Genomic DNA, 25,264 nt, shown 5'->3' with positions numbered 1-25,264 from the left:
TAGTTCTAAGTTCTAGGGGACTGATGACCACAGATGTTAAGTCCCATAGTGCTCAGAGCCATATAAAGACACAGAAATGTCATATCTGCAGGTAACAAATATAGGAAAAAAATTTATAGTACAATAGATGGAAATAGGAGGATATGCATTTCCAGCGTTACAGGGCCTCCCGTCCAACGATGCCATACGCGCATTTCATTTCATCATTTCGTGAAGGGTGTCAACGAGAAAAAGTCTCGTAAAGGTTTGAAATTGTGCGTGAAGTTTGTTGGCAGTCATTAGGTGCTCTCATTCTCCAATATTGGATGAATATAGCCTGACTATTCGCGCGCCGTGAACTACGTTCTTTTCACCTCCAGCTCCATTCTTTTGAGAGGTAGGTGAGGTAGGTGGTACTTACCCCTACACGAGTTCTTTTCAGACAGTTAGTAATATGTGTACCTTATTTAGTTGAAATCGATCCAGTGGTTTATGAGATGTGGTACATACATACATACACTTTTGCATCCACTTTTATAATATTTGTGAAACGGTACAAACATTTATACGCTACTAATTGTAATTTTTGCTGTTGCACTACAAGTGATCCCCATGATACAGATACACAAATACACAATTATTTCGCAAGAAGAAAGCAATGGTGCACCACCTCCACTAGAGCCCTGCCCAGCACAGCAGCTGTCCCAAACGCACATTGCTTCAAGAGTTCTTCGTAAGGGGCAGCCGCAACTGTGCAAGTTCATTTTGAAAAATGAAGAAACTACAGGACAGTCGCGTAGTCCAGAATCTTTTATTGTGTACACGACTAGTTCCGGAACACTTTTCTACACCAGGTGATGGAACTTTAAGTGTTGCGAAACCGAGTGTAAACAATAAAAGATTGTGGGTTAAGCAGCTGTCCTGCAGTTTCTTCATTTTTCAAAATCTACACTATTTGAATATGGACCTGGCTCTGACTATACTCGATGTACTCATGTTACAGCATCTGGCGGTTATGGGGCGTATGGGAGCGGCGGGCTAGAACATGGCGGCTCCTTCGTCAGTGGTCCGGGAACAGGTGTGGGCTATGGTGGCGCCGGTCTGGTCGGCGGCTCCTATGGCTCGTATGGTGTGGAGGGCGGAGGCAGCGTGCATGGGGGCTTTGACCACCAGCCCCTGCCGCTGCCGCATCCTCATGTCCCGAGTCATCACCCCCACTACCCGGTAAGCGACACTTCAACTAGTTTAGTCCTTGCTCCTCTCAGATACTCTACTATACATGTGTGTTTGTTGCTACATTAGGAGATATATTTATGAGCTTCATACATTATGGCTACTGCCCATCGCGAGACTGAATACTGCCTCGAGCACATGATGCGGTAAGAAAACTATACAAGCAGAGCAGAAACCAGTGGAGAACCATTCTAGCGATGATACAGGCCACAAACCAGATATCCCCTGACATATTAGACTTCGACAAACGGCAGACCGTTACGGTCTGTGGCCGAGCGGTTCTGGCGCTACAGTCTGGAACCGCGTGACCGCTACGGTCGCAGGTTCGAATCCTGCCTCGGGCATGGATGTGTGTGTTGTCCTTAGGTTAGTTAGGTTTAAGTAGTTCTAAGTTCTAGGGGACTTATGACCTCAGTAGTTGAGTCCCATAGTGCTCAGAGCCATTTGAACCATTTCGTTACGGTCCGGCATCTGGAAACGGGCACTTCGGAAACGGAGAAGCTGGTCGACTGTTCAGGTGCTACGGTAGACAGCACCTATGGAAAGAGGCTGAAGGATGGTGAAACGACGAATAGATGACAGGTTGTTAGTTGTCCACGCTTCATTGCAGAACGTGGAGGTCGGACCATGCCTGCTCTGTAATGCAGCAGAGGCGGCGATCTGTGTTATATCTGACGAGAGAATATTATGCTCAATCCAACGACTTCGTCAGCTGTGGTTGCAGTGGATACGGGGTCATCGAGACTGGACTGTGGTCAGACGATTGACTCTTGTTATACCAGGTCTATGGTCGTATCTTGAGACGCCGTTATCCTGGCGAATGGCTGCTCGAAATGTGGACCGCGCCCCATATGCAGTCTGGTGGAGGCAGTATTATGCCGTGGGGGACATTCACTTGGGCTTTCACAAGTATAATTAAATAACTTGACCTTTGACTTTGAGACAGATAAGACAGCTACCGCGTTTAAAATCTCTTTTGATTTTTTTTCCTATATGCATAGATTTTAAAATTTTGAGGTGTCTAATATAAGAATCAGTGAAAAAAATTGCCTCTATGTTTTTTTTATGGCTGCTGTAAGGAGAGAACAGGTGAAGTATAGGATGAGTTGGCGGTCGGAGATTTCCGTTTCTCTGGTTCTCAGAGAACGCAAGGCAAAGTGCTACAACTCCCAATGAAAACCCCGTCTCTCATGGCAGTTAAAGTGCTCGCAGTGGCCATAAGATTTTCTGGAAACACTTTCAGAACGAGAAGGTTGAACAACAGTAGCAGTACGATATTTTTTTACTTACAAACTGGTCGCTTAGGGAACGTCTTTAACACACAAGCAGACGGCGAAATATTTCGCGTCGTTTGGAGTGTGATAGTTGCAGATTTGCCCATTATTGTTAATTTGTGAAGAAATCACTATGCAGTGGTTTGCAAAACACACTGATAGTTTTATGAAGGTCCAAGGATCCAACATCGAATAAAGGTTCGTAGATGATATTTACCTTCTTTTTCACAAAATAAATTTTTTTATTATTGGTAACTGCGATTCCAAGTTGTATCTCATTTGCACTTCAAATTACATCTACATGCAAACTACGTATCTGACCCCAAAAAAACAATGTCCAATCCCCATTCCTTATCTCCAAAATTACAAAAGGCATAGATGCTCTTTTTCACAGCAAAGAGCGTTGTTATCTCAATTAAGGTAGCGCATCATCGCTGGCACTCACAGCTGGAATATTACAATAATATTAATTAACTGTTCTGCTGCATTGTTTTTTTTTTTTTCATTCACAACCATAACAACATACATATGAGTCTCAATATAGCGCAGATGCTGAGTCGCAGATAGGCACAATAGAAAGATTTTCGCCCTTAAAGCTTCCGGCCAATGCCCTTTGTCAACAATAAACACACATACACACACACTCACGCAAACGCAACTCACACACTTGACTGCAGTCTCCAGCAACAGAAACCACACTGCGAGCAGCAGCACCAGTGCATGATGGGAGTGACTGGGGAAAGGAGGCTGGGGGGGGGGGGGGGAGAGGGGCGGGGAAGCATAGTGGGGGATGGCAGACAGTTAAGTGCTGTAGGTTGGGTAGCGGGCAGGGGAGAGGTGAGGAGGGTGGGGGAACTAATGGAAACGGAGAGAGAGAAATAAAAAAGGATAAAAATTAAAAAATTAAATAAATAAAAAAAGAGAGAGAAAAAGACTGGGTGTGACAGTGGAATGACGGCTCTATAGTGTCGGAATGGGAGTAGGGAAGGGGCTGGATGGGTTAGGACAGTGACTGACGAAGGTTGAGGCCAGGAGGGTTACAGGAACGTAGGATGTATTGCAGGAAAAGTTCCCACCTGCGTATTTCCGAAAAGCTGGTGTTGGTGGGAAGGATCCAAATGGCACAGGCTGTGAACCAGTCATTAAGATGAGGATATCATGTTTGGCAGCGTGTTCAGCAACAGGGTGGTCCACTTGTTTCTTGGCCACAGTTTGTTGGTGGCCATTCATGTGGACAGACACCTTGTTGGTTGTCATGCCTACATAGAATGCAGCACAGTGGTTACAGCTTAGCTTGTAGACCACATGACTGGTTTCACAGGTAAATTAAATTACATTCCATCCTGGATTTTCCATTGTTTGATATATATATATATATATATATATATATATATATATATATATATATATATGAGTCTGTGTTGCATATGCACATTCAATAAAAAAAAGCATCGTTTTCACTTCGCATGACAGATATGACGCAAATAACATAAGCGCGTTACTATACACCAAAGAACCGTCAATTCACATTACGTGCGGACCACGACAGTTGTGGACTATGCACCGTTATTATGGATAACCTATTTGATGTCTTCCCCTACATCGATGGGATCTTCGAGAGGACAACTGGCTCTGTCCTAAGGCCAAAATCGTGCTGCATTTCTTTGAAGAGCATGGCGGTGAACTCACGTTGGTGTTTTGGCCACCAAATTCACCTGATCTGAACCCAGTGGATCACATCTGGACGTGTGGACCACTATTGCACACCAGCTTTGCCCCCACAAATTACCAGCTCGTAATGTACGGGAACTGCGTGACCTGTGCATTCACATATGGTGCCACGTACCTCTGGAGACCTAACAAGAACTTGCCAAATACGCAGGGCCTCGACTGTATTGGCTTGCAGAGGTGAACCAACGCGCCATTAAGATTTTCATTAAGTTTTGTATCATCAGTGTATGCTGCATCGCAAGAGCAACTAGGAATTCGGTTCTCTCAATAATAAGAATTTTTCCCATTTAATACTTTGAACATGCCTAGAAGAGTCGGATAGCAAGATCTTGCGTCCCATTGACATGGATGTCACACGGAAGGAGCACGAGACTTGCAGGGTGAGGATGGGGAAACAAATACGGACGGAGTCTTGTGAAAGGAACTACCCTAGTATTCGCCTGATGTCAGTCCAGAAAAACGTAATTTCGCTAAATCACGACTGCTGGGTACTATACACTTCATAGCAGATGGGCCGAGACATATTTTCACTGTAGCGTCTAGCGCCCTCCTTTTCTTCGAGTAACATAAAGAATGCGTCAGTTTTAATTATCTCCTCGAATAAATCAAGCAGCGACAATGAAATTTGGTGAAGGTGTCAGTCCTTCTCCACATAGGCACCCGTCAGTGCAGCATATATTTCCCAACAATGGATGACATGGCAGCGATTTTCATTGCAGAAGTCTGTATTTTGGCTGTTCAGGAAAAATTCCACCTCCAAAATTACGTCGTCGTCATTCTTGAAATGCCTGCGACGCAATGGTTTCTTCACCCTGAGAAATAGAGAGAAGGCGCTAGGTACCATGTCAAGAGAACACGGTGGAATGGGCTGAGGTGCTGTCGAGACGTATAACACTCCCGTTATCGCGACAAGATATTTCGGCAATAGGAAAGAATGTTATATCTAGAGGATAGTGTGCCTAGGAACACATGATGTTTTCTGGTCAGTACTTCAGTCTAGTGACTGATTCTAGAACCACACGAAGGAATGCGAACTAGGTACCACCATAAGCAGTTTCCACCATTTCTTTACTGTTTTTGTTTCTGTTAGACATGAGGTTGTGCTTTGTGTAGCATTTGTAATTATTTCCGCTTTACATTCTTGAGTGATGTATAACATATTGAGGTGAAAAAAGTGATGGGATACCGATATACATACATACAGATGATGGTTGCATTTCGTACACAAGGAATAAAAGGGCAGTGCATTGATAGAGCTGTCGTTTGTACTCAAGTGATTCATGCGGAAAGGTTTCCGACATGATTATGGTCCCACGACAAGAACTAAAAGACTCTGAAAGCGGAATGGTAGTTGGAGCTAGACGCATGGGACATTACATTTCGAAAATCGTTAGGGAATTCAATATTCCGAGGTGAACAAATCACGACTGTGCTGAGAATAACAAATTTCAGGCTTTACGTCTCACCATGGACAACGCAGTGGCTGTCGACCTTCGCTTAACGATTTGGAACAGCGGCCTTTGCGTAGAGTTGTCAGAGCTAACAGACAGGCAACAATGCGTGAAATTACCGCAGAAATGAATGTAGGATGTACGACGAACGTATTCGTTAGGACAGTATGGCGAAATTTGGCGTTAATGTACTATGGCAGCAGTCGACCGACGCAACTGCCTTTGCTAACAGCACGACATCGCATGCAGTGCCTCTCCTGGGCTCACAACCATATCGGTTGGACCCCAGACGACTGAAAAACCGTGGCCTGGTCAGATGAGTCCCGATTTCTGTTGGAAAGAGTTGACGATAGGGTTCTAGTGTAATGCAGACCCCACGAAATCACGGACTTAAGTTGACAACAAGGCACTCTGCAAGCTGGTGGTGTCTTAGTAATGGTGTGGGATGTGTTTACAGGGGATGGGCTGAGTCCTCTCGTCCAAATGAATCGATCATTCACTGGAAATGGTTATGTTTGGCTACTTGGACACCATTTGCAGCCATTCATGTACTTTATGTTCCCGAACAACATCTACATCTACGTGACTACTCTGCTATTGACAATTAAGTGCGTGGCACTTCAAGCTGTCTCTCTACCGTTCCACTCTCGAACAGCGCGCGGGAAAAATGAGCACTAAAATTTTTCTGTGCGAGCCCTGATTTCTCTTATTTTATCGTGATGATCATTTCTCCCTATGTAGGTGGGTGCCAACAGAATGTTTTCGCAATCGGGGGAGAAAACTGGTGATTGAAATTTCATGAGAAGATCCCGTCGCAACGAAAAACGCATTTGTTTTACTGATTGCCACTCCAATTTGCGTATCATGTCTGTGGCACTATCTCCCCTATTTCGCGATAATACAAAACGATACGCCCTTCTTTGAACTTTTTCAATATCATCCGACAGTCTCACCTGATAGGGATCCCACATCGCACAGCTATACTCCAGAATAGGGCGGACAAGTGCAGTGTAAACCGTCTGTTTAGTATCTTTGAATTCTTATCGATGACGATGCGCCATGTCACCGGGCAATAATTGTTCTCCACTGGTTGCAAAGCATTTTGGACAATTCGAGCGAATGATTTGGCCACCCAGATCGCCCGACATGAATCCCATGGAGCATTTATGTGACATAATCGTGAGATCAATTCGTGTACAAACTGTTGCACCGGCAACACTTTCGCAATCACGGACGGCTATAGAGACAGCATGGCTCAATACGTCTGCAGGGCACATCCAACGACTTGTTGAGTCCATGCCACGTCAAATTTCTTCACTACGCCCGGCAGAAGGACGTCCCACAGGATATCAGGAGCTATCCAATAACTTTTGTCACCTCAGTGCATATTAAAGCAATTGGGTGCATACAGTTAATTCTTCAGGTGCAGAATTTTATACTGCTATGTTTTATAGTGCTATGTTAATAATTTTAGAACTATTTTATATGTGGACGGTTTATCAATACCTCGTCCGTCATGCGCCTTCTTGCACCTTCGAACAGACGAAGATCTTACTGTGGAGCATATGATACTTCGAAAGAAATGAGTTTCTTTAATGTCTTAAGAATCTTACCATCCCTGAAAATGGAAGTTTGTGTTAGTTCCCTACAGTTCCTATTTCAAAATTTATTTATCCTGTAACTTGCTTTTGATAATACTTCTGTTCAGTTTGATTCATCTCGCTGATCGTTCGTGTGTAGTGGAGCAATAATGTAACAAATAGAATATTAAATACCGTATTGACAATATTTTCTCTCTACTGCAAAGTTTTTAAATTGCTATAGAATATTTGTTCCAAGGTACATGACCATGTACTTTTGAACATGATTCACATTTGAAAAACCTTTATTTTACAGAGTAAGTGTTATAATTTCACTAAAAGACTGCAGAACATAAAAATTAAAAATGGAATAAGAAATATACCAGGGGAAAAATGCTCCTACTGAAGCACAAAAAATTACAATATGTTCCTGTTTATTTAAAAGACTCTGAACGAAAAGTGGAGTATCAGCTGTCTCATTCTATTTTTTTCAATACCTTTAAAATTTTCCCCACTCATTTCGATATGCGAAAATATTCGCTCTTTTTTAACATACATGTCAATTCTTCACACCACCTGTTTCAACATACTAGCTCCGGTCATCAGAATAATTCAACTATTCCCATTAATTCATACATGTATTTTATAGTTTAATTATTAATTCCACAACCCCTGAAGTAGCCTTCTGAACCAGTGACAAAGGCTAAACACTCCTTTCATCACTGCTTGTCGATGTCGAAAAACAGTTACGCGTTGCTCCAAGGAGAACCATCCGATTTCACAACAGTGCATGTTTCACATGAATGTAAATAGAAACGTGAGGTAACTTTAACTTACGTATAGGAGTACAAAGACTTATTTTCAAAAGAATCATCTGATTTTACAAGAGCATATGTTTTATGTGTATGCACATACAACCTTCGGATTGTTTTTGCAATTAGGACCTTGAAGGCTACTGATGCTATGCGAGATCTGTGCGCCCATAACAGCCACAGGTTTAGTGCGGTACTCTCGACGAAAATCGAGAATTGTACCCGTCGAAACGGCGAACGCAAAACACGTTTTGCTGGTATGTCACCTCCGTCTCGACTTGACGCAAATTGGGTAACGAACAAGTCAGCTAGATGCACCAGGGAGACTCCTAGTGGAAACCGCAGGAGCTGGTAACTTACAAGCGGGGCCAACGCAGCGTTTTATTTTAAATGCGTGAGTTAAAATTTATGCAGGTTTCTACGAGGCTTGGACAAAAATACGGAAACAGCAAAACACGACACGTTATCATGCCTAATACTATGTAGCCAAACCACTGGTAATCAACACAGCTTGCAATCGTTTCGGAATGGATAACTACAGATCCTGTATGGTTTTCAAGGGAATTTTCCTCTAAAATAGTGACAAATTCGGGTAACGATGGTGGAGGTGGATAGCGATGACGCAGATTTCTCTCCAAATTTGATCACGAAGACTCAATAACACTGAGGTCTAGTGGCTGTGGTGCCCAGGGGAGTTACGAAAATTGATCCTCGTGTGAACAAAACCGGTGCTATACGATGCGAGCAGTCTGAACAGGGGCAATATCGTCTTCGAACACAGCAACACCATTAGAGAATAGTGTAATAAACAGTGTACTGCACTGTAGTTCCTTCTCTAGATTGTCGCATAGATGACAAAATGGTAGATATCGAAATAGACGACAGAGGGATAGAGAAACAATTAAAATCGCTCAAAAGAGGAAAGGCCACTGTACGTGATGGGATACCAGTTCGATTTTACACGGAGTACGCGAAGGAACTTGCCCCCCCCCCCCCCCCCCCCCTCTTGCAGCGGTGTACCGTAGGTCTCAAGTAGAGCATAGCGTTCCAAAGGATTGGAAAAGGGCACAGGTCATCCCCGTTTTCAAGACGGGACGCCGAACAGATGTGCAGAACTATAGACCTATATCTCTAACCTCGATCAGTTGTAGAATTTTGGAACACGTATTATGTTCGAGTATAATGACTTTTCTGGAGACTAGAAATCTGGTTCAAATGGCTCTGAGCACTATGGGACTTAACATCTATGGTCATCATTCCTCTAGAACTTAGAACTACTTAAACCTAACTAACCTAAGGACATCACACAACACCCAACACCCCTAGAAATCTGATCTGTAGGAATCAGCATGGGTTTCTAAAAAGACGATCGTGTGAAACCCAGCTCGCGCTATTCGTCCACGAGACTCAGAGGGCCATAGACACGGGTTCCCAGGTAGATGCCGTGTTTTTTGACTTCCGCAAGGCGTTCCATACAGTTCCCCAAAGTCGTTTAATGAAAAAAGTAAGAGCATATGGAGTATCAGACCAATTGTGTGATTGGATTGAAGAGTTCGTAGATAACAGAACGCAGCACGTAATTCTCAATAGAGAGAAGTCTTCCGAAGTAAGAGTGATTTCAGGTGTGCCTCAGGCGAGTGTCGTAGGACCGTTGCTATTCATAATATACATAAATGACCTTGTGGATAACATCGGCAGTTCACTGAGGCTTTTTGCGGATGATGCTGTAGTGTATCGAGAGGTTGTAACAATGGAAAATTGTACTGAAATGCAGAAGGATCTGCAGCTAATTGACGCATGGTGCAGGTAATGGCAATTGAATCTCAATGTAGACAAGTGTAATGTGCTGCGAATACATAGAAAGAAAGATCGCATATAATTTAGCTACAATATAGAAGGTCAGCAACTGGAAGCAGTTAATTCCATAAATTATCTGGGAGTACGCATTAGGAGTGATTTAAAATGGAATGATCATATAAAGCTGATCGACGTTAAAGCAGTTGCCAGACTGAGATTCTTTGGAAGAATCCTAAGGAAATGCAATCCGAAAACAAAGGAAGTAGGTTACAGTACGCTTGTTCGCTCACTGCTGGAATACTGCTCAGCAGTGTGGGATCCGTACCAGATAGGGTTGATAGAAAAGATAGAGAAGATCCAACGGAGAGCAGCGCGCTTCGTTACAGGATCATTTAGTCATCGCGAAAGCGTTACGGAGATGATAGATGAACTCCAGTGGAAGACTCTGCAGGAGAGACACTCAGTAGCTCGTACGGGCTTTTGTTGAAGTTTCGAGAATATACCTTCACCGAGGAGTCAAGCAGTATATTGCTCCCTCCTACGTATACCTCGCGAGGAGACCATGAGGATAAAATCAGAGAGATTACAGCCCACACAGAGGCATACCGACGATCCTTCTTTCCACGAACAATACGAGACTGGACTAGAAGGGAGAACTCATAGAGGTACTCAACGTACCCTCCGCCACACACCGTCAGGTGGCTTGCGGAGTATGAATGTAGATGTAGATGTGTACAACTGATCAACCAAATGGGCCACATAGCCCTTGGCAGTAATGCAGCCTTGCAGACTAACCGTGGGGCACGTAGAATACCACGATATGGCTGCCAAATTCATAACCGAACCCCCGCCATGTTCTGCTCGTGGGACGTAAACTCGGCCAAAAACTGAAAGCAGTGCGAAACAAGAGTCATCCGACCACAAGACATTCCTCCATTGCTGCATAGCCCCGGTTTCATGACTTCGGCACCACGTTCTCCTGTTCCGGGCTTTTGCATCACTGATGAGTTGCTTTGCAATTCCAGCTCGCCCTGCACTTCCTTATTTATGGAGATGCCTTCGCGCTGCTTTTGTGCTGACAGAGCTCCCGAGTGTATTATCCAATTCTGCAGAAAACGTTTGCAGATGGCGACCTCTTCTTTTCGTCACATCCCTTCATAATGGCACAGCACCTGAGTAGCAATGAGTTCGGGAACAAAGTGTACGACTGCGGATGTGGTTTCAGCCGAGGCGACAACACCTACGATGTGGCACGTGCCTTCCCGTAGTTTGCTCCCGCTCGCCCTGACTCAGTCGTAGTGTGGGTGCGCCCGCTGCTTACAGAGGTGCTGAACCAACTAAATGGTGTGGCAGACGCCTACCGGCGAGGCTTGCTCCGTCAGTGGAACCATCTTAATCCCCAGCCAAGACTATGCGTCCTGCTAACGCGCTCATGTACGTGGACGACTCATCTGAGATGAATAGCGACGCAGAGGACCCTCCTCCTGGCCCGTGCCGCAGCTGCAGCCTTTCCGAGGAAGCGTGAAAGAAAAGTAAGGCAGCAGCATCGCTGTTCCGCCTAGACCAGGTGTAGAGAAGCCACTGGAGGACGGAAGCACACTCCTCCAGTAAGAAGCCGTGACCGCTCGCGTTATCGACGACTAGCGGGAAGAAGTGGGCAGTGGTGGACACGAGAGTGGTCTACATCTACATTCATACTCCGCAAGCCACCAAAAAGTGTGTGGCGGACGGCACTTTACGTGCCACTGTCATTACCCCCCTTTCCTGTTCCAGTCGCGTATGGTTCACGAGAAGAACGACTGCCGGAAAGCCTCCGTGCGCGCACGAATCTCTCTAATTTTACATTCATGACCTCCTCTGGAGGTAAAGTCGCGGGAGGCAATGTATTTGATACCTCATCCACAAACGCACCCTCTCGTAACCTGGACAGCAAGCTATACCGCGATGCAGAGCGCCTCTCTTGCAGAGTCTGCTACTTGAGTTTGCTAAACATCTCCGTACCGCTATCACGCTTACCAAATAACCCTGTGACGAAATGCGCCGCTCTTCTTTGGATCTTCTCTATCTCCTCCATCAACCCGACCTGGTACGGATCCCACACTGATGAGCAATACTCAAGTATAGGTCGAACGATTGTTTTGTAAGCCACCTCCTTTGTTGATGGCCTACATTTTCTAAGGACTCTCCCAATGAAACTCAACCTGGCACCCGCCTTACCAACAATTAATTTTATATGATCATTCCACTTCAAATCGTTCCGCACACATACTTCCAGATATTTTACAGAAGTAACTGCTACCAGTGTTTGTTCCGCTATCATATAATCATACAATAAAGGATCCTTCTTTCTATGTATTCGCAATACATTACATTTGTCTATGTTAAGGGTCAGTTGCCACTCCCTGCATCAAGTGCCTATCCGCTGCAGATCTTCCTGCATTTCGCTGCAATTTTCTAATGCTGCAACGTCTCTGTATACTACAGCATCGTCCGCGAAAAGCCGCATGGAACTTCCGACACTATCTACTAGGTCAATTACATATATTGTGAAAAGTAATGGTCCCATATCACTCCCCTGTAGCACGCCAGAGGTTACTTTAACGTCTGTAGACGTCTCTCCATTGAGAACAACATGCTGTGTTCTGTTTGCTAAAAACTCTTCAATCCAGCCACACAGCTGGTCTGATATTCCGTGATGGGGCGAGCATGGACGTCTGTGGTAGCGAATAACGCCACATCCTGCAAGTCCGGTATAGCGAAGATGGCTGGACAGAAGTGAAGAAGGGGTGTGCGGCTCGTTCCGCGCCAACCACAAAAACTGATGCATCAATAAAGACGTCTGCAAACTGCTTTACTGCGTTGACGGATCCACATCGCGCTCTGGAACAGCCGCAAAACCAGTATGAAAACACAGCTGCAAATGAAGAACTGAGCAGCTCCTAACCGCCAACAGAAACTAGGGGTCATGAGCTGAAACCATTGCCTGGAAGTCAAAAACGATTACAAAGGGTTTCGGGCTCGTCTGAAACAGCAATCAACAGCGGGCTTCATTGTGAAGACGACAGGGCTGTACATTGTGAGGATACAGATGACCAACCGTGAAAATTTTCAGTGGGTGACGAAGGAGGTCTCCAATCTTTTGGTGCCTTTCTACACACACGCCACCGTGCCGCAACGACTGATCAAGGCAGTTTACGAGAGGTTTCCGCAGTCGGCAACTGCAGGAGCTCGGCTCCCATGTTGCCTACTGTCTCGCGCGTCAAGGATCATCAATCACAGAAAGAGTAGCCGTCTCTCCTAGTTATAGCTGTGGACAACTTGGAGAACAGGACGCTATCCCAGCTGACGAGAAGACCCTCAGGGCAATCACACTGTGGGGCCACTAAGACAGAAATGAGTTGTCCAGTGCTTTCACTGCCAGGGGGCGGCGCATGTGGCTCACCACTGCTGGTGCGCCAGCAAATAATGTCCGCTTCCGAGGGCGCATGAACCAAAGTGGCGGCGTGCACGTGGCGAGTTACCGTGGCTGTGAATATTTGCAAGCCGCAGCAGCTCGTCAACGCAGCGAGCCGCACAAGCCGAAGATTGCCCACTCCAAACGACGTCCGCGCCCAGGTTCACAGGCTGTGCAGAGAGCGTACACCGACGCTGCGAAGACGGACAGCGCGGCCGTCGACACCGCATCTGCACCAGGAAGTGGAAGAAGACGCCGTCTGCGCGCCAGAAAGCGTTGTCGTGACAGCACGCTTGACGGCCTGCGAGTCGACCTCACTAAGGTGAAAACTCGCAGGCAAACAGAAGACACCAGCAGAAGTAAATATCCTCAGAGTAGTGAAGCAACTTAAATCACTTAATAAAAGCAAGTCTTCTGGTCCAGACTGTATACCAATTAGGTTCCCTTCGGAGTATGCTGATGCATTAGCTCCATACTTAACAATCATATACAACCGTTCGCTCGACGAAAGATCCGTACCCAAAGACTGGAAAGTTGCACAGGTCACACCAATATTCAAGAAAGGTAGTAGGAGTAATCCACTAAATTACAGGCCCATATCGTTAACGTCAATATGCAGCAGGATTTTAGAACATATATTGTGTTCGAACATTATGAATTACCTCGAAGAAAACGGTCTATTGACACACAGTCAACATGGGTTTAAAAAACATCGTTCTTGTGAACCACAACTAGCTTCTTTATTCACATGAAGTGCTGAATGCTATTGACAAGGAATTTCAGATCGATTCCGTATTTCTGGATTTCCGGAAGGCTTTTGACACTGTGCCACACAAGCGGCTCGTAGTGAAATTGCGTGCTTATGGAATATCGTCTCAGCTATGTGACTGGCTCTGTGATTTCCTGTCGGAAAGGTCACTGTTCGTTGTAATTGACGGAAAGTCATCGAGTAAAACAGAAGTGGTTTCTGGCGTTCGCCAAGGTAGTGTTATAGTCCCTTTGCTGTTCCTTATCAATATAAACGATTTCGGAGACAATCTGAGCAGCCGTCTTCGGTTGTTTGCAGATGACGCTGTCGTTTATCGACTAGTGAAGTCATCAGGAGATCAAAACAAACTGCAAAACGATTTAGAAGAATATCGGAATGGTGCGAAAAGTGGCAGTTGACCTTAAATAACGAAAAGTGTGAGGTCATCCACACGAGTGCAAAGAGGAACGAGTCAAGCTTCGGTTAAACGATAAATTAGTCTAATCTAAAATCCGTAAATTCAACTAAATATAGGTATTACAATTACGAACAATTTGAATTGGAAGGAACACATAGAAAACGTTGTAGGGAAGACTAAACAAATGGTGCGTTTCATTGGCAGGATACTTAGAAAATGTAACAGACCTACTAAGGAGACTGCCTACACTACGCTTGTCCGTCCTCTTTCAGAATTGCGCGGTGTGGGATCCTTACCAGATATGACTGACTGAGTACATCGAAAAAGTTGAAAGAAAGGCAGCACGTTTTCTATTAGCGCGAAATATGGGAGAGAGTGTCACAGAACTGATACAGGATTTGGGATGGACATCATTAAAGAAAGGCGTTTTTCGTTGCGACGGAATCTTCTCACGAAATTCCAATCACCAACTTTCTCCTCCGAATGCGAAAATATTTTGTTGACACCGACTTACATAGGGAGGAACAATCACCAAGATAAAATAAGAGAAATTAGAGCTCGTACGGAAAGATATAGGTGTTCATCCTTCCCGCGCGCTATACGAGATTGGAATAATAGAGAATTTGAAGGTGGTTCGGTGAACCCTCTGCCAGGGACTTAAATGTGATGTGCAGAGTATCCATGTAGATGTAGATGTAGATCTTCAGGCGGCAGGAGCGCGCGTGCTCCGAGTGCCAAACGCTGTGGAGGGGAGCATTGAAGACAGCACAACTCCTTACCGGCATTACTGTGAAAGAGAAGACATATGAACCTGAGAACATCTACTAACACAAGGCATCGTGAAGTAACTCTACACAACAAGCAGATAATGGGAGGAACAGCAACCCTATTTAACCCCCGCAGCAACCAGGGAACGGGGGAACCCTCACGAAATCCTGTCTACAATGGCCGTTTGTGATGATCGCTCGACACACACTTTCGTCCGCCTTGTGACAGCGGATGATGTTTTTCCGCTACCCCAGTATGCGGTATAAATCTTAGATACGGTGCTGATTAAAAACCAAACATTTCGACTCCCTTGGTTACGGAGGCACGCGCTATAAAAACACCAACGATTTACTCACGTTCGAGGACGTGGCACAGGATCTGTTCGTGGTCAAATACAACAGCGCAACATGCAGGCTTGGCTAGCATCTACTTTTATGATCAGGCATGCATTTCTCGTTGGTTTTCTATATCTTCGTCCATCTCCTGCATCTTCAACTTGTAGAAGATATGAAGAGTGGAAATGGAGAACATTCTAGAGCCATTTCTCCCAAAAACGCGTTTTCAGTGATGTTGTGTTCTCGGTACTCTGTTGCATGTCCCTAGATTTGTTCCAAGTGTCAAATCATGGAGAAAACATTTCGAAGATTAGTTACCAGAAGGTGCGTGGTCTCTGTCACAAGCAGTGCGTCCCTCGGGAGTTTCAAATGCCATTCCAATGCACACAAGTGACTACTTTCATTTCATAGATGCTGCAGAAATAGGGCCTCTTCTTGTCAGTGCACGCGTGTAAGATCTCCAAATGCAGTACGATGAAAGTGTGACATAGTTATCCATCAGATAATAGCTATTAAAAGTTCTTACTCTGAAACAGCAGACTGGGAAAACGTCAATGAATTCAAAAGAGGAAATACCATGACAGATGTTTGTCATTCTGTACTTAATCTGAAAGACAAGTCGTGTTTATCAGCTGCTTAACAGATAAACCTGTTGACAATTTTGCCATTTCTTCCTCAACAGCCCAGGAAGTTTTACAATGAAATTTGTAACATTGGATCCCAAGAATAGAGTTGCACAAGAAACACAAGTCAATACTAAGAGAGTATTGTCATGAACTTACTTCTGTTAATTTCTTGCATAAAATGTAAAAGAAATGAAAAATGATTTTTGTCACTACAGTGCTACTAGTTCAAATATTTATGCTGTGTTCCTGTACTTGTATTATCACAAATAAAATGTAATGCCTCAGCATTAATGGCATTTGAAACAAAAAGTCTCTTACTGGCCCTTAGAACCAATCACTTTACTGGCAAGATACTTAGAACGGTCTTAATAAATGAATTGTTTTATAATTTACCTCATTAGTTTTTGCAGTGATGAGGTAGATAGCAAAACTGTTCGGTATCAGAATATTTTCTCATTTTTTTGAATACAAATATGTACATAGAGACACATTGTGCTTTGATCCTCTTGATCAATGTGAGATTTGGCACTTAGAACGTTTCCCACTTCCACTCTTCACATAACCTTGTAGAATCGGACAGCGTAATTTTTGCTTCTGACATCAATTCTGTTTAATTCCCTCGTGTCTCTTATAAGTTCTATTCTTCTTCCGCTATTGCCCGTAGCAGGCGCAATGTTCCCGTGAACTCCGTACTCTCACATAACATTATTTATAGCAACTCTAGATAACTTTTGCAGAAAATCTTTTATTGTCACGAACCCACCAATTGAAAGGTCTTTAATTTGCATCCGTTCGAGTCTGTAAACTCTAATGATCACGGACTATTGGCTCAGAGGACTTCGAGAAAGAATTTTTTACCGGGGAGCACAGAACACACAATAATTAGAATTCGCCTCTTGCAAACTTCCCTCTAGTAAAGGCGTCCGTTTTCGGAAGATCACACTTGCATCTTTAGGCATGTGTCTTTGCATAATTCTAAGCACGAGTCATAGGCTGTGTTACATGTCTACAATTATATTTGTCGTGGGCTCAGAGAGAGGAGACAGTACAATCGTTATGCAGTGCAGCATTCCATACGACCCATCCAAAATAATAACACCATCTACCTGCATCCCAATGCAGCTATAATTGTCCAAACCAAAAATTACCCTTTCTAACCAAGTCACGTCAATAAAGGATGGAGTGGGCAATTTTTTTTATACTTCTTCTGACTGGTTAGATGCTGCCCTCAACAACTTCCTCTCCTGTGCCAAGCTCTTCATCTCAGAGTAAACCCGCACCCAACGCGCTAGAATATTTAGATTCTGATCTCTGCCTTCCTCTACAGTTCTGTCCTCTACAACTTTCTCTAAAATCATGTAAGTTATTCCATGTCTTAATACATGCACTCTCATGCCGTCTGTGTTTATCGTATGTTTCATTCGAACGCCGATTACGCGGAGGACGTCAAAAAATGGTTCAAATGGCTCTGAGCACTATGGGACTCAACTGCTGTGGTCATCAGTCCCCTAGAACTTAGAACTACTTAAACCTAACTAACCTAAGGACATCACACACATCCATGCCCGAGGCAGGATTCGAACCTGCGACCGTAGCAGTCGCACGGTTCCGGACTGCGCGCCTAGAACCGCGAGACCACCGCGGCCGGCGCGGAGGACGTCCTCTTCTGGTATAAGTTGACTCGACTTTTGGCGTCCTTCTCTAACACTACACCTCAAACGTTTCGATTCTTTTCGTTTCCCGGTTTTTCCACAAATGCATATCGATACAGTGCTGTGCTCCAGACGTGCGACGGCTATATTTTGTTTGAAGGTCCGGTCATCGCGAAATTAAAACCACATTGAAAAGCCGATTTTTACACAGATGGATTGTGTAGTGCCCCTAGTACAGCCGTCGATCGCGTGTCGTCGCTCTTTTGAATCCTGAGCGCACAGTGAGCATGTAAAAATGCCCAGCACAATAGAGTCCCACGCCGATTGTAACGTGCGTGCTGTCACTCGATTTCTACATTCTGACGGGTTTCACCTGAATTCATGCAACCCGCGTAGCGTAACTGTCATGCGGGACGGCAAAGTGTGGCAATGGTACAGGAACTTTCAAGCAAGACATACAGAGGTTCATGATGCAGGCAGGCAGTCAGGGAAGGAAGCGAGTGTCAATTAATGTTTCTGTTCAGCGAGTGGATCAGGCGCTTCGAGAAAATCGTCTACAAAGGGCATTAAAGGAATGTTGCCATCACGCATTGTCCGTCTTCATGACACTGTTCGGTCACACACTGCAGCTGCAACCAAGATACTCCTGGAGCGTTTTCGATGGAAAGTGATCACCCACCATAGAGCCCAGACTTTACTGCCACTGATTTTCATCTCTCGACGCACATGAACCGCTGGTTATGAGGTAAGTATTTTGTCACAGACAATGATCTGAAGACCAGCCTAGATAAAGGGCAGAAAGCATAGGAGGCTACCTTCTATAATGAGAGTATTGGAAAGTTGGTACAACACTACAGCAGAGGTCAAAGTTGGAGTGTCGACTATGTAGAAAAGTAGCAGGAAGGTGTAGCTAAATGTTGTAAATAACACATTTTTGAAATCACTGTGGTTTCCATTTTGACACAATTAGCCTTCCTACATTATAAGAAATTCTGCATGTTAAGACCTATGTTTTTTTTTTCTTTTAGCGAGGAATGTCCTTTTACTTGTGCTAATCTGGTTCTTATTTCCACCCTTCCTTTTTCTGTCATGGGCTAATTTGCTTACAAGGTAGCAGAATTCCATCACTTCGTCTACCATACGGTCCCCCACTTTTATGTTGAGTTTATCGTTAGTTTCACATATTTGGTTTACTCTCAGTCTATGTTCTATGCTAAGACACTATGGGTCGCGAATGGACGAGTGTATCGGAGGCTGCGTCGTAGCAATACAGGTAAGTCAGAAAACAATGATCAGAAATTAGCTGTTTACCTTAGAGTGTTATTACTTGTGCGGGTCCAGGCGTCCGTGCTGAAGGGCCTGCTCATCCCGCTGGCGGGGGCGGCGCTGCTGGGGGCGGCGGCGGCGCTGGCGGCCAACCCGGTGCTGCTGCAGATAGGCGTCATCTCTGGGAGGCGGCGCCGGAAGCGGAGGGACGCCGCAGCGGGGGCGGAGGCGCAGCGCCGCCTGCAGCAGCTGCGGCTGCTCGAGGACTTCCTCGCCTCCGTGAGTGCCGGCCGTGGCTGCCAACTCTTTGCGCTGGCGCCTTATTGATGACACTTGCGCTCCTCGCATCTTCATCTCCCTCCTCTTGTTCTTTTTTTGTTCTTTATTGTTAGTTCATCCCCCTCGCCCTTATGCGCTGGGTGTTGGCTGTCATCGGCACAATTCCCCGCTCTTTAGTCAAGCGAATAAAAAAAAAAATATAATGAGAAATATAAACAAAATTTGGGGCTGTCAGTTAAAAAGGAAGGTGGTATTCTTGTGGAAAAAAAAGCACTGAAACACTGTACTTTCACTTAAAATGTGAAGTAATTTTTGAGAACATATCTCGTGAAGAAACAGCTATCTGCCTAAAAGTACTTCAAAAATCGATTACAAACAATCTCAACCACAAAAACTTTTTTTCGATGTTTTACAGAAGTTCGAAATATGGCGCGTACTTCAATGCGAGATGTTTTTAATAATTTCCACAACGAAATTCTGTCTCGAAATCTGGCAGAAAATCCAAAGCGATTCTGGTCATACATAAAGCACACTAGTGGCAAGACACAATCGATACCTTCACTGCACGATAACAACAGTGAAGTCGCTGATGACAGTGCCACTAAAGCAGAATTATTACACACGGTTTTCCGAAACTCCTTCACCAAAGAAGACGAAGTAAATATTTCAGAATTACAATCAAGAGCAACTGCCAAGAAGAGAAACATAGAAGTAGATATCCTCGGTGTAACAAAGCAGCTTAAATCACTTACTAAAGGCAAGGCATCCGCTCCAGATTGTATACCAGTCAGGTTCCTCTCAGAGTATGCTGATAAAATAGCTCCATATTTAGCAATTATATACAACCACTCGCTCACAGAAAGAGACGTACCTAAAAACTGGCAAATTGCTCAAGTCACACCAACACCCAAAAAGGGAAGTAGGAGTAATCCGCCTATATCACTAACGTCGATTTGCAGTAGGGTTTTAGAACATATACTGTAGTCGAACATTATGAAGTACCTCGAAGAAAACGATTTATTGACATATAGTCAGCACGGATTCGGAAAATATCGTTCTTGTGAAACACAACTAGCTCTTTATACTCATGAAATAATAAGTGCTATCGACAGGGGGTATCAAATTGATTCCATATTTTTAGATTTCCAGAAGGCTTTCGACACCGTTCCTCACAAGCGTCTTCTAATCAAACTGCGTGCCTACGGAGAATCGCCTCAGTTGTGCGACTGGATTCGTGATTTCTTGTCAGAAAGGTCACAGTTCGTAGTAATAGGCGGAAAGTCATCGAGTAAAACAGAAGTAATATCCGGCGTCCCCCAAGGAAGTGTTATAGGCCCTCTATTGTTCCTGATCTATATTAACGACATAGGAGACAATCTGAGTAGCCGTCTTAGATTGTTTGCAGATGATGCAGTCTTGTAAAGTCATCAGATGATCAAAACGACTTGCAAAATGATTTAGATAAGATATCTGTATGGTGCGAAAAGTGGCAATTGAACCTGAATAAAGAAAAGTGCGAAGTTATTCACATGAGTACTAAAAGAAAACAGCTAAATTTCGATTACGCGATAAGTCACACAAATCTGAGGGCTGTAAATTCAACTAAATACTTAGGGACTACAATTACAAATAACCTAAATTGGAACGATCACATAGATAATATTGTGGGTAGAGCAAACCAAAGACTGCAGTTCACTGGCAGAACACTTAGAAGGTGCAACAGGTCTAACAAAGAGACTGCTTACACTACGCTTGTACGCCCTATTCTGGAGTACTGCTGTGCGGTGTGGGATCCGCAACAGGTGGGACTGACGGATGACATCGAAAAAGTACAAAGAAGGGCAGCTCGTTTTGTATTATCGCGAGATAGGGGAGAGAGTGTCACAGACATGATACGTGAATTGGAGTGGCAATCATTAAAACAAAGGCGTTTTTCGTTGCGACGGGATCTTCTCATGAAATTTCAATCACCAGTTTTCTCCTCCGATGGCGAAAACGTTCTGTTGGCACCCACCTACATAAGGATAAATGATCATGACGATAAAATAAGAGAAATCAGTGCTCGCACGGAAAAATTTAAGTGCTCGTTTTTCCCGCGTGCCGTTCGAGAGTGGAACGGTAGAGAGAGAGAGCATGAAGGTGGTTCATTGAATCCTCTGCCAGGCACTTTATTGTGAATAGCAGAGTAATTACGTAGATGTAGATGTAACCAGTTACGGTCAGTATTTGACCATCCTCAGACCCTCATTCCAGATGGTAGGCAGTGGCGGCTAACGGAGAAAGTGATATGACTCCACGAGGGTCAAATGCTGCACTGGGTGAGAAGTACTGTCGGAGGAGAGAGTATGTTCCATTGAGGCGAGGGGTGTGGGTAAAAAGATAGGGGCCTGTCAGGCAGGAAAATTATGAACGTAATAGGCAGAAATTGAGGTGGATAGTGGGAAATACAATCGGTGGGAAAGACACAGTGTGAGGAGTAGTGTGTTGCGAGGTTAGGGTAATGGTTACATTAGATGGGGATGGATGGGGAGGAAAACTTCGTAGGAGGGATAAATATAGGAGCGGATCTCATTGTCTGGGAGAAGGAGTTGGTTGAAGTTGCGTTGGGGTAGGACATGAATTGTGTGTAGGTGTAGGGACAGAAGGATGTGTTTGTGAAGACGCTGAAATATACCAGGATTGGAAATCAGAGATGAAACAACTGGTTATTGGAATCTAGTTTGAAACAAGCATAGGAGAGTGCAGGTGTTCGATGTCGGTGAGGAAGGATGGGAAATATTCCTCTTCTTCTTCTTCTTCTCTACATATGTACAATAAATCGAAATCTTATGCGTAAGTTCAGGCTAATCTAAGGAAATCTGGGCAACAGGGATTTTGATATGGTCTTTACTAACAGGTAGATTGATTTACAAGAAAGGTTTGTGTATATAATTGATCAAGATTTCGTGCGAATTGGCTGAACTACGACCGATTAAAGACAACTGGCGCTATGAAAAAGTAGTCATTGCCATCTAGCGGTCAATGGCAGAAGTATCAGTGAAAATTACTTTATTCAGGTGCCTAGCGTTGCTCTCTGAACCCCATAAATAAAATTATCGCTACGACAGACAAGTCGTCCGGCCGCAGATACTTAGTGACACCCTTGCAAAACCATTGTGATTTGCTAGTTAAGGTCCACTTCCGCGATATGCAGGCTGCACTAAACGACATTTCAAAATTATAAGTTACCGGCCGGTAAGTATCTCCGCCTTGGTGGGTTACTGGTCAGAATCTGTGAGTTATAGATCTGCGCAAGTAAGAGAAATGACATTCGCAAGTCCCTTAACCGCATCCGTAAACCATTCCTATGCATCCGTAAATATTTCCAACTTGTAAACCATTTTAATCTGTTCGGTATGTGGGTTCTCTGACGTAATTGTAAATATTCGTCTTCATAAGTCAGACCTCGTGATCTACATTCAGTTGACCAAGAACACAGAAACCGATCCAGACCACATGTTAATGCAACATAACATGTCATACCCGTAATACTTGCCCAAAAGGTACAGTTTCCTGAAACCCTCCCCCATAAGAGCCGAGCGCGTTTAAGCACCGCTTCTAGAAGAAAGGGAGGCGAAACTGCTTTGGACCGAATACGCCTCACGGGTTAATGACGAGGGCTGCTGAACTAGCCAGCCTAGACGTGATTTTTAGGCGGTTTCTGACATCCAAGTAGGTAAATACCGGCCTAGTACCCACGTCCCGCCGCATTTACACGCTACACAAACATTTAGAAAACGTCCTCACACTTGAGCATGGATTTAATCTAGACGCCGGCAGATGAAGTACACAGATTCTGACCCGGTATGTGTGCGCTGTGTTTGTATGGGATGGTGGGAGTGGTGACGTCAGGAAGGTCGTCCAGGCATTAACATTGCCTCAACCTAGATAACAATGGCGAGCCCGTAGTAGAACCTGGAAAACAAAAAGAAGAGGATGTCAAATGTAGTTGTGGTATAAGTTCTCGCCACAGTCCAGGGTTTGTCATATAGTTCATTTATTACGGAGTTTAGTAATGTTAACGTGCTATACGTTCTCCTATCTGACCTTGAGTTACGTCCGTTAAAGCCCACTGTTCAGTTCGAATTCTTTCTGTAACTTCCTGTATCGGCCTAAGACGGTCTTTTATCAAGCGCTGCTTAACTCACTCACGCGCTTTATGACTTCCAGTCCGTCTTTGAAAGTTTCGTAATATTCGTCACATTTGACTGCTTCTTCCTTGGGGTCGCCATTTCGAGATTATTCAGGTTTTGTGAGGTATCAGCAACCATGGCAAGAGAAGTGGTTGTTACGGGCAATAAGAAGTTGGAAACTTTCTTGGAGTGTGGAGCCCCTTCCGCGACACCCTCGAGTCCCACGTCACGGTCCGGAGATGACGGCCTCAGAGCGCCTCTCATCGCGTGACACAGGCCGCTACTGTGTGCTTTCTGCAGCGAACCTTCTGTGTGCCTTCTGCGATGGACACGCAGCTCACGTGAATACCTTGCAGCTACATTCCGAGCCACGTACTCAAGAGAGCACTTCGGGGAAGTTCGAGAAATTAGAAGCATTTCTTTTCACAAAACTTATTGCGGCTTTTATGTTTGGCCTAAGACTTGGATAGGCCATAGATCTCGCTGAAAAACATAATGCCCTGGTTTTTCATGGCTGATATCGCACAATCTTACGAAAATAAGAACCACATCAAGGATCTGCAGGAACGAATAGGTTCATAAAGTTTCTACAGTAGAAGTAACTGCAAAGTTTGATGGAACAGAAACCAAGATAACACGTTTCACATACTATGCAAGATAATATTCTTCTCTTGCCTGTTTATTTATTTACATAATTTACGCCCACATTGGAGCACTAAAATGAAAGATTACATAACAGAATCTTCGAGGAATAAGTTTATACCTTAGCAATCAACATTTTATTTCTATCCCAAGACTTCTTCACACGAAGTGATCTGGAGGCTCGCTCTTCTGCAGATGTGACATACTTCTTACTTTGTGATATTTTAAATGTAAGTCGTATTTATATGTTCTTCAGCTGCAGCTTCTCTTCCCTGTGTTCAATCTGACGTTTGGTAGCGTTCATTCCATTTAGATTCTTTTGCACTTCTTTAAACCAGTTATTTTTTGTCTTACTGTTTCAGAAGTAGTTAAAAAGTTGTTTCAGGAGTCTAGTATTCGGTAAACGAGGAATGTGTCCGAAAAATGCAACCCTTCTTTTCCGCATTGCAACAGCAATGGATTAACTTTCTTAGTAAAACACTGATTTGGACAAGAATCTCCATTTACCATTAACTTGATGTTTTTACTGATAATCGTTCGGAGTGTTCTTCTATCAACTTCCTGCAATTTATCAGTTGTTCCTTGAGTGTTTAGTTTAAATAACGTTTCACTTCCGTATGTTGCCTGTGGTGTAACAACGTTGGAATAATGCCGAAGTTTAGCATTTAGCAAAATAGATCTTTTTTGTAAGTTGGCCACGTAGTTCTCTGCGCTCGTTGTAGTTTTAATGTTCTATTACCTATTAATGCTTTTTCATTGGCATGCCAAGTAACAATCTCATCAAGATATTTAAACTTTTTCACCACCTTACTTTTTTGAGCATTGTGGAGTATAGTATGGGATGTGCCAACTAGAAAGATGGGCATCATTTCTGTTTTCTCAAAAGAAATTTGCAACCCCACCTTTGCCGCAATGGTTCTAGTACTCCTATCTGAAACTTCGCTTCATCGATATTGTTTGCTATCAACGCAAAATCGTCTGCAAATGCAAGACAGTAAGTCGAATCATTCTTCCAGTCTTAATAATCTTATCCTGTTCAATTCGCAC

At 44.1% G+C, this 25,264-nt stretch overlaps 1 protein-coding gene across 1 annotated transcript in view; it reads left to right on the top strand.

Annotated features, from left to right (window-relative positions):
- Positions 1-25,264, top strand: part of LOC126252530 (uncharacterized) — a 78,960-nt gene that overhangs the window by 18,476 nt on the left and 35,220 nt on the right. Inside the window, exons 2-3 of the mRNA XM_049953425.1 lie at positions 983-1,203; positions 19,200-19,403. Of these exons, the coding sequence (XP_049809382.1) occupies positions 983-1,203; positions 19,200-19,403 (425 nt within the window). The remainder of the gene's footprint in view (positions 1-982; positions 1,204-19,199; positions 19,404-25,264) is intronic.

Source organism: Schistocerca nitens, chromosome 4 (assembly GCF_023898315.1).
Source record: "Schistocerca nitens isolate TAMUIC-IGC-003100 chromosome 4, iqSchNite1.1, whole genome shotgun sequence".
In the NCBI taxonomy this organism is placed as follows: domain Eukaryota; kingdom Metazoa; phylum Arthropoda; class Insecta; order Orthoptera; family Acrididae; genus Schistocerca; species Schistocerca nitens.
The sequence above is the reverse complement of the archived record's forward strand: the minus strand, read 5'-3'. Positions and strand labels throughout refer to the sequence as shown.